The 17,740-nt window shown below is 38.3% G+C and overlaps 1 protein-coding gene and 1 non-coding gene across 2 annotated transcripts; one reads left to right on the top strand and one right to left on the bottom strand.

Moving 5' to 3' along the window:
• The first annotated feature begins 2,266 nt into the window (after positions 1-2,266).
• Positions 2,267-2,338, top strand: trnat-cgu (transfer RNA threonine (anticodon CGU)). The gene has a single exon. It is a non-coding gene; the product is annotated as a tRNA-Thr (tRNA).
• A 3,530-nt stretch (positions 2,339-5,868) lies between these two features.
• Positions 5,869-7,891, bottom strand: pla2g10 (phospholipase A2 group X). The gene is made up of 4 exons (XM_061711986.1): positions 7,746-7,891; positions 7,049-7,217; positions 6,335-6,441; positions 5,869-6,241 (listed from the first exon to the last, which is right to left on the bottom strand). The coding sequence occupies exons 1-4, from the start codon at positions 7,777-7,779 to the stop codon at positions 6,093-6,095; spliced, it is 459 nt and encodes a 152-aa protein (XP_061567970.1). The 5' UTR covers positions 7,780-7,891; the 3' UTR covers positions 5,869-6,092.
• Positions 7,892-17,740: the final 9,849 nt, after the last annotated feature.

Genomic DNA, 17,740 nt, shown 5'->3' with positions numbered 1-17,740 from the left:
GGGGATTCAAGCAGTTTACAGGGTGGTCTCCGGAGTGTCGGGGGTGCCTTCTTCCACTATCTACTGCAGTGTTTGTGGATGCACCACAGAGATATGCTTTTGTCACAATCCTCCACATCCTGAAGATCCCCGAGGGCCTTAAGGCAACAACCAGTACTGTAGATTTACAGGAATGGCAAGAAAACCTATCTTTTCAGGAAAAAATAGCTAATTACATCTATTTTGACTTCTATTTCTCCAAATGTACGTCCACAATAGAAAGTGGAGGAATCACATCTAGGGAGGATTTTCCCAATTAATAATTTTTTATCTTTTCTTTTCCTGCAGCTGAAGAGTCACATCCTGTTGAGGGTTATTTTTCACCAGAATAGCCAAAAGAGAGAGAGAGCGAGAGAGAGAGAGAGAGAGAGAGAGAGAGAGAGATAGAGAGAGAGAAGGAAATGAGCGTAATTATTCTCGTCAACCAAGGGGCTATTGTTGTATAGTTGTTCTGCACAGGGATGTATTGACAATATAAGGCATATATATGGCATTTATTGACAGTGTTGACTAAAGATGAGTGTGGATCCCTAGACTTGGCTGCATAAATGCCAGAAAAACATATAGCTCAGAAAAGATGGCAGCATGCAAATGTTATATGATCATTTTTATATTCATGTGCATCATGTGATTAAATCACTCAATTTATGATAACATGTTTATACAAGAAAGGTCATAATCATTTAACCCTCTATGGTACAATGTTGCCGTTTGGTGACACACCCATTGAATTCCGTCCAAACACACACAGTACCTCAACTTTTAAGATGTAGTGCACTGAAAGAGAGATGGGATCCTAAGAGAACCAATAGCATTGTTTAAATTTGTCACATGATTTTCTGGAGGTAATTTTGGCACCCTTTTCTGCAGACCTCTTCACAGGGAGGAGCCTCACTATTTGACTAATGGAGAAAAATATGTATACTCAATAATAAGTGAGGTACTTTCTCTATTCTGTGGTTTATTGCGCTGTATTTGATCATTTGATATTGTTAAACTGTTAAATCGTGTAAGTTGCCATATTGTAACACGCTTCCATTGTATTTTGTTGCTAGCCCGGCATGCTGATGGTATGGACTGATCTTCTAGTCTACTATAATAATGCACTTTATGACTACTTTCCACATTGCATATGGTTATATTTGACACTCTTTTTTCCAGTTTACGGAATGAATACTACAATGTTTTATAGTTCCTAACATAAGGAGACCAAACTCCCTGAAGATGGTAGTGAGGATGAATTAAGATTTAGTGATGAAGAAACTGAGCAGATTGCAACCCAGCAAAGACAATGATGGAGACCATGAGCCAGAGAATGAGGACAGTGGAGACAGGAGGGACAGTGAGGGTGAAAGTGCAGTTACACTTCACTGTGGGTCAAAATAGCTTTTTTATTGTTTTTAACTTTTAAATGAGTTGCACTGTTAACTGCCAATGCTACTGGGGGCTGTTTAGACTAAACCTGAGTTGTTAAATTAAGCTTTGTACAATTATAAACCAAACTTTCTTGTTTTCATTCATTTCCACTATTGTACAGTGTTGCCATATGGGAACATTTACAAAAAAAAAAATTTGTCCAACTATTGTACATCATTTAACATAACTTCAGTGACAAGACGTAACATGACTGTGAATAAAATCTTTTTTAAAAAAGCATTATAAAGTAGCCACATCACTGCTTCCATTCAAATCAGAGTTCAGACTGAAAATCTGTTTAAGTCTCATTGTTATCAAAAATCTAAAAACTGCATGAAAAATAAAAACTAAACTAAACTAAAAAAAAAAATCTGTCAAACCAAAACAAATGTTCTCACAGATCTGTGGCACAAGAGTATTCAATCCCATGCAGCTAAATAAGAACGGCTGAACAGCAACAGCATAATGATGAACAGCAACCATGAATAATGTAACAGACAACAATAACAATTCTTATTCTCTCAGGGTGCTTGATGTTCATTGCAAAAATTAAAAAAATGCCCCCATGCATGTTGATCTCTGACTGGAACATATTATATTTCTGAAGCTATGATGTTGCAGATTTGATATTTTAAAGATGCAACCTGAACCATGTATTTGATAAAGTTGCAAATACACTGTAAACCCGCCATAGTGATTTAAGTGTTTTAAGTCCAATAGATCCAATCATGGTTTGGTCATTTGCGATTAATCCATTGTTTACATATCGATTGTCATTATTTCAAGTCAAATACGACCCCTTCAAGGCGCAGGCGCGGTGGCCAAGTGGTAAGGCGTCGGTCTCGTAAACCGAAGATCGCGGGTTCGAACCCCGTCCGTGCCTTTTAAACGTGAAGACAGGAAGTAGGGAGTTCTTTCCCCAGAAAATATTTGCTGATAATGTGTAGACAATAAGGAAGAGAACCTTCAGGCAGTAAACAAAACTGGCATACATTCAGATTTAAAGAAATGTCTCTCCCATTCTCTAACACAATCTTCTGAAGTGAGAATATTTTCCCCAAAGTATTTTACCAAAATATGTTTTCACAGCACAGTGTTTCTGTAATCATACATTCTCAGTTGGCACTGATCTAACAGACTAGTGCAGTTTCCTGGGAAACACACGGTGTTGCAGCATCAATGATTCATATCTGGTTCATGCTGCAGTACCCTCACATTCCATTTGTTGTGATTAGACTTAATGACAGGAAGGAAGCTGAAATCTCTTGCAGTGGTTTGCAGAGAACTTGTAGCAATGTTTAAAAGCAACGTAACGTTCACACTAATATATTGCCCACCTAGGTTGGTATTAAAAGTAATGTTTTCATTAAGTATGAGATCCAGACGGCAGAATCACTGATTGTCAAGTTTATTCTTTGGTTCTGAAGTCCATGACGCATAAAAAGCTCCTTTCATTTTATAACAAAGCAGAGTGGCAATGTTGTTTATGAACAACCAGAACTTGGATGGTCAAGGAGTATTTTTCCAGAGGATCTTCACTGAATAACTCATATTCAACCTGCAATCAAGGCCATTGTCACTGAAGTTTATAATCACATTGCTGTGCCAGCAGCTTGTTTCCATGGTAACATCTTTTTTTAATGAATGTAGTAAATTAAGTAATCTAATTAACTCACATGAGAGGGGATAACTTTACCGATATGAATTGTTGCCATCGAACTTGATGTATGATTTCATCATTCATTCATTTCCTCCATCAAAAGAAAAACCAAAATACTTTTTGCTTTTCACAACCTTGAGTTGAATTCCACATATAGTCACGGTACCAGGCTATAATCATCAAACATTTACAGCCTTTTCCCCCTATATTTTTGTGGCACAGGTGGGGGCTGTGTGCTGCACACGCAGACAAAAATATTTCACCACCGAGTCCCACTGGGAATTTCTGGGTCTCATACACTCTGAGCTGCTTATGGCTCCAGGATACAGTTGTTTTTTTTCTCCTTAAAAATAGATTATTTATTTCTGAATAAATGAATAAATTCAAGTTAATTTTGACAAACCAGTATGTATGTCTGCACATACCATGCCAACAAATAGACTCACATATCAGATGTATTGTTTAGGTTTTGTTCTATGGAAGCCAAGAATTCGTTGAGTGCCATCTGGTGGTCAGGGGAGAAACTGCAGCGCATTGAGCCGACACTCCTTGTAGCCAAGGAGTTCATACATGGTAAAGGTTGAACACAATCAGAGAAGCGTTTGTGGACCTTGACCCAGATATTTACTTTCAGTCCTGGTCTGTCCTGTCACTTCACACTCATGAGCTCAGCACTTGTTCAAGAAAGAAGCTGTGTTCTCAAAGTGAAGTGGATGATGAAATGTAAAGGGTAAGTAACATCTGGGAGGCTTTTGGTTACACACAGTGACATCTCCCCAACACATCAGCTATTATAAATTGCTAGACAGACTTTACTTCTGCTTCTAATTGATTTTCAACCAAACAAAGCAAAAAAAGATATTTCAAACGTGCCATGATGTCCTGGGCTTTGAAAGTAGCACCATCTACAGGTGATTTCACGTGTTACAAAACAACAAGCGGTCCTGCTGGTTTGACAGCATTTCAACCAATAAGACTCTGCATATGCAATCATCATGTTAAGAGTGAATGACATCACCTCCTGGGTATTAATCGAATGTAAGCTCATCGGAAAGTTATTGCTCTTGTTATGCTGTGATCCTATTTGAACCTTAAAAGGACACATGCTTCTACAGCAGCAGCTCGCTCGAGACTGTAGATACAATGCCAATTCCTGTACAGTGTAAATGAAAAAAAGGATGTGGTGATCTGCAAATCATATAAACCCATATGTTATTCACAACAAAACAAACTTCTCAACTGTGAGACATTTGACATTTTCATGAAAATTATTGACACACTTTGAATTGGATGGCAGTAAGACAGTTGGGGCATGGCTCATTAATGGCTGGAAAAGTAAATGGTACTAAAAGGAAACATCTGGATGAACACCTTTCTACTTAATAGGTTAATTGACAACAAGTCAGACACATGATTGCATATTAAAAACAGCAGCTTGGAGAAATGAATAGGCAGAGCTTCAGCAGTATACAAAACCAAATTGTGACAGGTTTTCTATGAGTTGTGAAACCATCAGTATTGAATTGCAAAGATTCTGAATATCTCATCATTATATTTCGAAAGATTTAGAGAATCGGGAGGAATCTCAAGGCTGAATATTCCTGTCACTTGGGCTTTCTGGCAGCACTGCATTAAAAAGAGGTAGGATTTTGTATCACTGGATTGACTCTGGAACACTACCGACACTTTTCTGAGACAGAGCTAATTCAAAATGGACTAAGGTCAATTGGACAGCTTTTCTGTGATTACACAAACCAAATTAGGAAACTCTTTTTGGAAACCATGGGCTCTGTGTCTTCTGTAGTCATATCAGCGCACGCTTCTAAAGATTCCTTTAAGACAATGTCTTACCCAGGGAATCTTTCAGCAAGACATCGCTAAACCACGTACGTCTTTGCCATGGTGAAGACGATAAATCATCGAGATCATGGTAATCCTTAGAGGCTTCAGTCAAGACAACTGGACTTCCTTTGCACAGTTCCTTAAGACATTTAACCGTCCATCCCAAGGCCATCGTCAATCAACACATACATTCACTGAGTAAGACGTCTCTAGTCCACATCTTTCATCATATGAAAACACTGGCATAATGGAAGAAAGAAATTAAAACAGATAAGTCCCAGATCTGTGGAACAACTCGAATCCTTTTACTGGACAAGACTGGGAAAAAGATTCCTCTCCCAAAACTCCAGCAGCTGTTTCCTCCGGTCCCAGACGTTTATGGCCTGTTAAAAAGACTGGGGCGGTTTACAGCAAGTAAACATCGTCACGTCTCAACTTTTTGAGTTGTGTTGCCTTCATCAAACTTAACACGGTACATTTACTCAGGTCCAGCATTTTACAAGTTTTATGTGGTCTAGTATAAATAAAATGTGGGTTTATGAGTTTTGCAAAGCATTGCGTTCTATTTTTATTTTTAATTTCAGTCAAGAAACCGTAGTTTGTGTATTACCTCATTAAATTTCCTGATGCTTTTTTTAAAATCGCAATGAAAGAAGTACTGTGAAGAGCGCTGCCAGAGCCCAGGGAGTGGACCTCGGTGCATAAAGCAGGCACTGCCCTGCAGCTCCCGTGCACATTTCCACATATGAAAATAGTTCTGTGAATACCAGCGATCTGCTGATTAACATTTGACCCTGGAGCAGATTCTGACCGGATGAAAGCTCCGGTTGTCTCGCTCTGTAATCCTCAGAGCTTTCCAGGCAGTCAAGATGCATTTGTTAAAAAATTCTGGTGTTATTTACTACATAACATCTTTTCTGGCTTTAATAGGAGTTTAAGCTTTTATTATAACAATAATGCATCTGCAAAAATACAGTCTTATATACTGCAAACATCACATTTTCATTAAAGGAGGCGTAAAATGCTTACAATTAAAAATATGTTGAACAAAAATGTCTTACTATTAATATATGTAGTAATTTATGAGCTTTTATTGTATAAAAGGCACCAAAATCGTGACTATGCAATTGTAGCGTCAGTACATATTACATGTTGGATGCTCGTAGCCGCACATGAAATCTGGCCACAGGGCGTACTTCCGGATGTAAGGCGATTTTCTCAAACACTTGGCAGCCTCTCTGTCACATTTACACAGCAGCTTCTCACATTTATCTTCCAAATTCTCTGCAAAAAAAAAGAACAGAGAGGTTTTCCCCGAGGAGGTGATTTTAAACCACTGTCTTGCTTTCAAAATAAGACGTTTTTTTGATGCCGTACCACACTCAGCTTTCTTGTCCTCGCACGTCCACTGATACTGGTCTGTTTTGGTTTGGCAGCCAAGAAGTTCCGCCTCTCCGTAACAGCAATCATGCCTGTGGCAACACCTACAGCAAAATAGAGGAAAATACAAGATAATGAGTGTCTTATTTTGAAGGCGGGGCTCTGTCTAGAGGAGGTCAAGAGAGCAGCGGGTGGTCACGGTACACCACAGCTATTTTAAAGGCAGGGAAGGATTCACCGCATGGGTTTTCACAACGTATAGTTTGCACATCTGGGTGAGATGTTTGGTGGTGAAAAAAGAAAAGAGCGAGACTTTAATTAGGATTTGGGTGTGGAATTCCTTGGCCCTTTCCTAAAGTGCTTATTGGAGCACGTGAGTCCACTGCATTTGGGCATCATTTCCTCCGACAGTCTCATCCCAAAACATTTGTGGTCCAGACTGCCTGTACGCATCTGGATGACGGATGGCTGGGAAGTGTCCCGGGGGAGACCAAGAGGAGGAAATAATGTGTAGACACCATCCCTGGAGTGCAGAGCTAAACACGCCTGAGACACTCTGAATGATACGCTTTGCAAAGCGTGATGTATATATAGAATCAGCTGACTGCTTGCAATTGTGAGCACACTATCATCAGGTGTCAAGGTGTAGTATTATGGGATAAAAAGTGAAAAGAGGGCTTAACGGGAGTGTGATTAGAGCTGCTGCCTCACCAGTCGGCCCTGTCCCTGGGCCAGCCTTGACCACCCAGACCACAGTAGCAGCCGTACATCATGTAAGCCAAAGCGGATCTCCCCGTGCTGCATTTGATGGCTCCTGCCAGCTCCAGTAACCCTCTTTTTGTCCGCTCAGAACCGCGCGCTGCCGCGGAGGCTAAGGCCACTGCAAAAGGGAAACAAACCACAAAAGAGGAAGAGTAAACTTATCCCTCTCTGTGAGCACAAATCCACACTGTCCAGTCAGTGAATGGGCACAACATCAGCAATATTGCAGAGAGTCTGACTGAATTTTAAAAACTAATAGAAAACATTTTACTTCCTTGTAATATGTGTTTTTCTTTGTGTCCTTGCCTGGCATATAAACCCGCCGAGGCTTTTCTCTCCAGTAACTAGACTCAGAGGACCGACTTCAGCCTTACACCTCATTAGCAAGAATAAAGTGCACTTGTGCTGCTTAAGACATCACGGCATTGCACTTTAAATTTGCAAAAGCATACAACATTGAAGGGCATAAAGACAGTTTGTCAGCAAAAACTTTGACTAAATCCCTGTGACGGTCTTTAAACACAGCTCAAGGCTCTTAAAGTACCTGCACTGACTCCCTCCGTGGTCTTTAAATAACCTTTTGAGAGTGCTGCTACTGTTTGCCTCCTTAACTGGAGTTCCACTCAAGAGGAAACAATCAACTTACCAGATAGCAGGAGAAGTATCCGGTAAAATACCATCACGCCAATGCAACAGGCAGCCAAGCTCTCCACAGCCAGTCCTCTTCACACTACCTCTCTCTGAGCACAGCGTGAAGTGGAGAGCTTTTTTTAGAGGCTGTTGGAATAATCTCCTGAGCATCACTACTGGACGCAGCCTAATCCAGTGTTTGTGGAGCCGGGCTCCCCCTGCAGGAATCCAACGTTATCTACGCTTTCTACTAACAGTGATCATGAGATAACGTTTGATCTTTTTTTTTTTTAAACCAAAATGCGTAAACTTTTTGCTGCTTTAATTAGCCTCATGCTTCCTCACCAATTTGCCACCCAGTGCTGTGCATATAGAGGAAACCGATCCACGGAAGATGTGTTCTTGTTGATTTCAGCTCTGCATTCCACATGATGTTCCTGCAGCAGCTCTTTGAGGAGCTCCTGTTGTGCACAGAAATTTGACTCCTTTTTTTAACAGGGTTGGAAGTCAGTCAGAGCTGGCATCTGAATCAATCAAAGCAAGCATGGGATCCCCCCAGGGGTGTGTACTGAGCCCCCTTACTGTTTATACTGCTGAGTCACGATTCTTCTTTTAGTTTCAGCACAAACCATATTGAAAACCCTTTGGTCCCCTCATCAACAACTATGACTCAAAATACCAAAAAAGAGGTGGAGCAGGTGACAGCCTGGTGTGCAACCCATCCCCTGGCTTTCAATTCAATTCAATTCAATTCAATTCAATTCAATTCAATTCAATTCAATTCAATTCAATTCAATTCAATTCAATTCAATTCAATTCAATTCAATTTTATTTATATAGCGTCTATTACAACAGAAGTTGTCTCTAAGCACTTTCCAGGGACCCAGAACATGACCCCTGAGCAATTATTACATAAACATAACATAAACAATGGCAGGTAAAAACTCTATTATGGTTGCTCAGTGCATGTGTTATGCATTTAAGAAAAATAAAAGTGGATTGCTGAATATTCATTTCTGGTCTTTTTTTATTTCAAACATTTTAATCTAAACTCGGCATTATTAAAATCACTTATTGAGTCAAATACAACTCTTTATTGTGTGAAATAGAACTCTATTCATAGTAGAATTAGACCTCTATTTTGAGCCAGTTACTACTCTGTACACGGTTAAATACAACTGTACTGAGTGAAATTGTGTTGGATTTGTTCTCATTTTATGCTAAATTGAGTAAATTTTAATCTTGTGGAGTAAAATGTGAACTATATGCAGAGTAGAAACAACTCTGAAAATGTAACTCTATGACAAGAGTAAATTTTACTCTTTTTGAACTGGGACCAAAATACTATTTGCTCCCAGTACTAACTTTTTGGGGGTCAAATTTTACTCAAATTGAGTTAAATTTACACTTCAAAATTTTCTGTGTTGTGGGAGAAAAAAACTTAATCCAAACAGTGGCAAGCAAAAACTTCCCTTAAGGAGGGAAGAAACCTTGAGCAGCAACTGGATCATAAGGGGCGACGCTCCTGCCAGAGGCCAGCTGGCTAGAGCAAGAAAAGACAAAACAGACAGAGAAAATCAAGGACAAAGAAAGGAGAGATACATACACAATGGCTTCAACACCAACAACACCAAACAGTAGTTTCTGACGTAGAAGTGTTGTGTCTAATGGACAAACTGAAGAGAGTCATCAAAAAGTTCCAACAGCACATTCACGCCGTTGCAGACTGAAGACGGCGGACCCTCCTGTTCCAGCCATGACTGCGTTATGTAGAAACTGTTGACAGCCTCCTCACTTCTCCCATCTGTTGCTGGTTTTGGCAACTCAGAACGGAAAGAAGAAGGGAAAGCAAACGAAATAAGATTATGAGAATTGCAACAAAAAAGAAAAACAAATCCCTGTTGCCCTGCTGAGGAGTCTGCAGGACATCCATGAGCAGAGAACTCGGCATCATTAAGGTCTCTGCTCATCCTTCACCTGCTTTGTTCCCACATCCAGTCTGCAAGAAGATGCAGAAGCAGCAGAACAAAGATTCAGCTGTTAAATAGCTTCTTCCCTGCAGCTTTCAGGCTCCTCAACCAAAGAATATGAACAAGGTAAAGATTTTGTTCTCTTAGAATTTAGTATGTTTTAAGCATTAAAAGTATTTATGTTAGTATTTTTTTTATTTTTTCAATGAGCAGTGAAAGTTTAAAGCATGACAAATGACAAATAAAGGAACTGATCTTTGCACTGTGGAAAGTTCTGCATTTTATCTCAAGAAGGAAAAGCTGACATGTTGATACGAGGGCTGCAAGGTTTGGACGCTCTGAACTCAGGAATGCGGATTGGTGTATTTGATATCTCAACTTTATTCCCATATTAACATTTTATTCATAAAAATGTGTAACTGATATGGGAAAAAAATAAATTAATTCAAGAGTTGTTTTTTTTAAGTCTTAAGTGAACTTAGGCTGCAAATATCTGCGCATGCAGTTAATATTTAGTCACTGTAAGCAAAACCATATTGCTTGAGGCTCCAGTTCCTCTGAAAAAATGCAACTGGACTACTTTGGGATTATAATTAAAAAATCATTACTCTGCTATTCATAATAATTAAGAGATCTGCTCGAGTGTTTCTATTTTACTCTCAGATGGATCTGTAAGATGTCGAAATAGCGCCCCCTCCTGGCACTTATCATAACTGCAGGCTCAGGAGTCACCTGGATATGTGGTTGTTCTCCTAAAACCAAATTCATCACCTCAAAACAATCCAGCAAGCTTCACGATCTTAACAGTCTGAAGAGACATTACAACAAACTCTAAGTGATATCTGTGATAAACACAAATAAACAAACACATATCCATGCTTTTTTAAAATCATGATTAAAGGAAGAGAATACAATGGAAGCCAAGTTTCTGTCTGGGAGGTTTCCAGAAGATGGTGGTTTATGTGTTGAGATCAAACCTCTCAGCAGTTCACAGACGTATAAGATATTTTGATCCGCGGCTGAATGCTCAAATAAAGAGTTATTTCTGCAGCAGCAGAGGGTAGTTATTGCCTCTGATGTCACAATGACTGTTTGTTATCAGTCAAGCTGGAAATCTGTCATTAAACATCTTGACGAAAGCCAGGAAGATACTTCAGATGAGTTTGCGGTAAAGGCCAAGGATTCAGGACATTATAAATAGGAAAAAAAGCAAGGTTGTTGGTTGTGTTTATCCTAATGGAAACATTAATTTAAAGTTAAAATATCTGAAGCCATACATAAACTAGAAGAACCAAAACTAGCTCTCATTAGAATAGAATAGAATAGAATAGAATAGAATACAATACAATACAATACAATACAATACAATACAATACAATAAAATAAGCTTTATTGGCCACATATGAACATGCCAGACAGGGAATTTGTTTCCATTTTTTTTTGCTCACTGAACCCAGATTTAAATAGTTGTAAACAGTAATAGACAAATGGCTCATATTAATATATATACAATTTAAAAGTGAAAGGTGCAGCAGGATGAGTTAGACATGGTAATTGAAAGCTGCATTGTTACAGCTTATGATTGTGGTTATTATTATCATTATTATTATTATTATTATCCACCTTATTCCTACGCCCCATGAGGCTTTGCGCGAATTGTGGGAGCTCCTTCCGGTGCTGCCAGAACCGCGTTTGTTTACATGCTGAGTGAACGCGTTAACCCTCTTTCTCTGAGCGTTGGGGATATAAAACATGTGGAAACACCACCTGTCACAGCTCAAACGGGACAATATCATCTTACCGCTGCCTCCTGCTGTTGAGGGATGGGAGGACGACCTGAAGAAGTGAAGAAATGCTTAGAAGATGAGAAGTATCTCATTCTTCCCAATGGGCAAAGTGGATACTCCTCCAGGTGGGTAAATATTGTATCAGTACTCGAGATGAGAAATAAAAACGGTCCAAATCATCCCCCCTTTCCATCCCTTATGTCATTTCATTAATGAATGTGGTTTTACTGCTATTTCAACATTTAGAGTCATCACCAGAAAAATAACATTTGACAATTTTCACCTGAAATAAGTAGAAAAATCTGCCAGTGGGACAAGATTTATCTTCTCATTACAAGCAATAACATCTTGTTCCACTGGCAGATTTTTTTTACTTATTTCAAGTGAAAATCTACTTGAAACAGGTGAAAATTGTTGTTTTTTCCAGTGATGAGTCTTGTTTTAAGTGTAATGAGATTTTTTTTTACTAAAATGAGACATTTTAACTAGAAAGAAGACAAATATTCTTGTTAAGATTGTGAGTTTTTGCAGTGATCCATTTTACTTATCCTGTGAAGGACAGAGTCATATTGATAAGTTCCGAAAACTGTTTTTTATTGTTGTGTTTTGATGTATTTGATGTAAGCCCAGTGGATATTTAAAGCTTACAGAAGGCTGCATTTAACTGCTGCTATGTCATTCCTGCAGTATTTCTGGTGTTTTGGTCACTGCTATTATTTGTAATATATTATATTATTTGTAATCAGCACAAATTATCTGTCCCCATATGATAAAATCCACCATCCCCCCTGATTTCTTTTTTTACAACTCGAGTACTGCTTATAATCTATGAACTAATGTGACAGGTAGGCTACTTGTGAACCTTCATTAAGACAAACTGTAAGCCATCTTTTATATTTATTCTTTCAGGTCCAGCTGGCAGTGATGTTCCTGGGGCTGCAGAGCTGCAAGCTGCTTATCTGGAAACCAACTGAGCACCTGGAGTTCCAAATTTCATTTGACAAAGACTTCAGATACACACATGAAACACCTCCAGAACTTTCACATACTTCCAACATTTGTAGATGAATTTGGTACAAAGAAGATTCAGCTCTGCCTCTCTGTATAAAGCTAGGGGGAAAACAATACAACAGACTTCATTTTTGTTTTCAGTTTTATTAAAAACAGAACCTGAAAGATCCCCTCCTGACATATTAGGACATACAATATAGGGACATGAATCAAAACATTTTAACACAAAAATATTGTTTAACAAAAGCACATTACATTTGTGTCTTAAGTGAGAGAGATTCAGTTTACTGTCAGAGGACTATTTGAACTTTTATTTCCTCAAAAAAAATAACAATTGCAGCTGGACCTCAGTTGTTTTCAGAAAATGTTAAATGAATGAAATATGTAAGTGCAGCTCTACAAACTACATACAGCACTTAACCTGTTGAGAGTTATGTGTTAAAGATACTGTAAGTTTAACTGAACCTCAATTGTTTTCAGAAAATGTTAAATGAATGAAATATGTAAGTATGTTTAAGTGCAATATTAAATGTCTTCTCACTTTTCACTTGAAATAAACATAGCTCTTTAATTCACTAAACCAGCACAGATCTTGAGCATTTTGTCAATTTTGGGCACAAAGTTAATTTGGTCCTGTTTGAGAAAGAATCTTGTACATCTCCAGGTTCCTTATTCAACATGAATGCGGGCATGAGCAATGCGGCGTGTGTGAGTGACCTCCTCACTGGTCAGCTGGCATCCTTTGCGTGTGAATGCTGGAATGATTAGCTTCCCCCTACACTCCTCCAGCAAGTCTCTAACTGTGAAACCACGGTCACCCATCACCTCATCTCCAGCACGTAAATAATAGAATAGGTGTGGTCCTCCATCCCTGGGTCTGACCACTGTGTTTGGGCATCACAGGAAGCTTTGGTGTTGATCACAGCTCCTCCTTCTGATCCATCTGGTCAGGCTCATCTGAGGGAGCAATACAGTACACAATTATTAACCACTAACACCCCCAGCCCCCTCATCAAATGTACCTGGGGGAAGACCCACAACCCCCAACCTGCAACCACATCACCTAAGCCCTCCAGAAGTTTAGGAAAAAACCGGTACATCATCACAGCCAGTACTGGAGTTGAGGGGGGATGAGGGGGATGGCATCCCCCCCTGAAATAAAAACGGTCCAAATCATCCCCCCTGTAAAACTGCCACCCCCCCTTTCCATCCCTTGTGTCATTTCATCAATGAATGTGGTTTTACTGCTATTTCAACATTAACATTTAACATTCTGGTTAGAGTCATCACCACAAAAATGTGACAATTTTCACCTGTTTCAGGTAAATTTTCACTTGAAATAAGTAAGAAAATCTGCCAGTGGGACAAGATTTATCTTCTTATTACAAGAAAAAAAATCTTGTTGCACTGGCAGATTTTTCTACTTATTTTAAGTGAAAATCTACTTGAAACAGGTGAAAATTGTTGTTTTTTCCAGGGATGAGTCTTGTTTTAAGTGTAATGAGATTTTTTTACTAAAATGAGACATTTTAACTAGAAATAAGACAAATATTGTTGTTAAGATTTTGAGTTTTTGCAGTGATCCATTTTACTTATCCTGTGAAGGACAGAGTCATATTGATAAGTTCAGAAAACTGTTTTTATTGTTGTGTTTTGATGTATTTGATGTAAGCCCAGTGGATATTTAAAGCTTACAGAAGGCTGCATTTAACAGCTGCTATGTCATTCCTGCAGTATTTCTGCAGGTTTTTTGGTCAGTGCTATTATTTGTAATATATTATATTATTTGTAATCAGCAAAAATTATCTATCCCCATATGATAAAATCCACCATCCCCCCTGATTTCTTTTTTACAACTCGAGTACTGATCACAGCTAAGATTTAAAATTTAATTAACAAAAAACTTTTTTCTTATCAACATGTCTGTAGTGAAACTATTGTATTTTTATTCTAATGCTGCCCTGCAGTCCGTGCCATAAACACACTTTGTATTTTAACTGCACAGAAAATAATAATAAATAATACTAAAGGTTGTCATTACCGGACAAATACTACAATGCTGTGTCCTCCATACACCTGAAATCATAACTGATATTCTCATGACATTAACCTGAAATCATACCTGATATTCTCATGATATTCCTGTCAATCCTCTGAGGATTCCCGTCTCTCCTCCGGCAGTCTGTCGGATCCGAGCCACAAAGTATGATGCAGGTTTTCCTCCACAAAACGACGTACCCGAGCTCCGCAAGGACATTTTAGTAAATGCTACGGTTGATAAACATGTTAAACATTAAATGTCAGAAAACAAAACCGTAACTTCTCTGCTAGATTGAAAGCAAATTGCTTTAAAATAAACCGCTGTTCATGCTCAGCTGCCATGGTTAGTCAATGGCGTTACGGAACTTCCGGCGGCTAACCGGAAGTTACTCCCACAGCAGTTTCTACAGTAGAGGCTCCAGGAATAAGGTGGATACAGTGGTTGATTAGGTCCAAATGTGTCTGCATTAGTTGAAAGTTTATTTAGAAATAACAATCAGTGCCACATTTGCTTCAGGATATAATTTGTTCTTCTTCCACTTTTATTTTCTCATCATACCTGACCTATTTCCAGTAAACAACATCTTGCTTTCGTTTCTGTTGTGCTGTGATTTCTCAACTTTACAAACACCAGGAAACTGGACCATTTTACACCGGTCATGAAATCACTACACAGGCTTCCAGTGAGTCAAAGGATAGGGTTTAAAATCTTACTGCTGGTCTACAAAGCACTGAGTGGTTTTGAATCAAAATACATGCTTGATCTGTTAGTTCCTATGAAGCTCCCAGACCCCTGAGGTTCATCTGGATCTGGTTTGTTGTGGTTCCAGAACCAGAACCAAGCAAGGTGAGGCAGCGTTCAGTGATTCTGCTCCTCACCGGTGGAACAAACTTCCTGTAGACCTGAGGTCTGCTCCAACTGTAGATCCTTTAAATCAGGCCTAAAAACATTACTGTTTACTGAAGCGTACTCTTAAATTAAATACCTACCTGCTGTACTCTACTGCCTTTACTTTTTTAACAACTTGTGCTTTTTATTATTTTATCTCTTTTCTTTTCTTATCATTTCATTTGTTATTTACTGTTTAATTGTGTCTTGCCGCTTTTAATGTTGATGTAAAGCAATTTGAATTACCTTGTGTTGAATTGTGCTATACAAATAAACTTGCCCTGCCTTCAAACTCCCCCAGAGTATCCCAGGATCCAAATATTGAACACTGCACTGGATGCCTTTTTTTCGCTTTTTTGACTTGGCTAAGATATTTTAAATAGGACATCTTACTTACTATTTTATCTCCAATTTTTTTCCCATTTTCATCACCCAGTGTCCTACCTAAGTGACAGTCCTGGGCATTGCTCCCTCTACCAACCCCGGGAGGCCCCACACTGAGCTCAGGTCTCCTTCTTAATCTGAGGAGTGAGCAGGCCGCTTCTTTTTACCAGACATTTTACTTTATTGAACACAATAAAACAACATAGAACAGTAATTAAACATCTTCTTGTAAGGATGATAGTATACTAGTAGACATAATATGAGATGCTGTCAAATATAGAGCTATATAGAAAAACAATTAACTATATATTGAAATAAAAGACAAAAAGGGGTTTTCGTCGTTTTCGTAAAGTGCAAACTATATAAGTATCACAGTATTTAAAATCAGGCAAACAAAAGTGCCAAAAAGAGGAGCAAGGACTGAGGCATGCATCAAAAAAGCAGAAAACAAGATATATCGTCACAAATCTTTTTAGCCATTTTGTTGGAGTCTATTTTTCTTAGGGATAAGAAGAATAATTTAAAATCATTTAAAAACCAATCAAAGGAGGGTTTACTATTCCTCTACTTACTACAATGAATATGATATTTACCCATGAGAATAACTATATTTATTATGTCAGATACATTCGACTTCAAGTTATCTATATAGAAAGAAATATGAGAGATATCAAAGACTGGTATGTCCTTTATACCAGTAGTAACCAGTTTCTTAATCCTAACCAGAAGTTTCTGGACACAGGACACAGGAAAAACATATATTCTAAAGTTTCATCTGCTACATTACAGAAAGCACATTGATCAACTTCGAACTTGAATCTTTTTTTAAGGAATTCTGCAACCGGGTACACTTTATACAATATTTTAAAGTGAGTTTCCTTAAGCGTTGGGGAAATGGGCCATCTAATATATTTAGAATGAGGTTTTATCAACATAGACACCGTTATTTTCTCATTCTCTTGAGGTTTAAATCATCGGTTATAATCATAAAATACTATTGATTTCCAGGCAGCATTAATCACTTTGTTATTACACTTATTATCAGTACTCGAGTTGTAAAAAGAAATCAGGGGGGATGGTGGATTTTATCATATGGGGACAGATAATTTGTGCTGATTAAAAATAATGTAATATATTACAAATAATAGCAGTGACCAAAACACCTGTAGAAATCCTGCAGGAATGACATAGCAGCAGTTAAATGCAGCCTTCTGTAAGCTTTAAATATCCACTGGGCTTACATCTAATACATCAAAACACAAAAATAAAAAACAGTTTTCTGAACTTATCAATATGACTCTGTCCTTCACAGGATAAGTAAAATGGATCACTGCAAAAACTCAAAATAAGAATATTTGTCCTAATTTTAGTTAAAATGTCTCATTTTAGTAAAAACATCTCATTACACTTAAAACAAGACTCATCACTGTTTCAAGTAGATTTTCACTTGAAATAAGTAGAAAAATCTGCCAGTGGAACAAGATTTTTTTGCTTGTAATGAGAAGATAAATCTTGTCACACTGGCAGATTTTTCTACTTATTTCAAGTGAAAATTTATTTGAAACAGGTGAAAATTGTTAAATAACAAGTTATTTTTCTGGTGTTATTTTTCTGGTGATGACTCTAAATGTTGAAATAGCAGTAAAACCACATTCATTGATGAAATGACATAAGGGATGGAAAGGGGGGATGATGTTGACCGTTTTTCTTTCAGGGGGGGATGATTTGGACCGTTTTTATTTCAGGGGGGATGCCATCCCCCCTCATCCCCCCTCAACTCGAGTACTGCTTATTATCATTCAAGTTAACTTTTCATACCTTTGTATTGTATTTGAAGCCAGCAGAAATAGCTTTTTTTTTAGTTTAGAGGTTGAGCCTGTTGGGGGCGCTAGAGGGCAACGGGCCTCCACGATATTGCGCCTTCCATAAA

Source organism: Cololabis saira, chromosome 21 (assembly GCF_033807715.1).
Source record: "Cololabis saira isolate AMF1-May2022 chromosome 21, fColSai1.1, whole genome shotgun sequence".
In the NCBI taxonomy this organism is placed as follows: Eukaryota; Metazoa; Chordata; class Actinopteri; order Beloniformes; family Belonidae; genus Cololabis; species Cololabis saira.
Note: the sequence above shows the minus strand (reverse complement) of the source record. Positions and strands in the feature narration are given on the sequence as shown.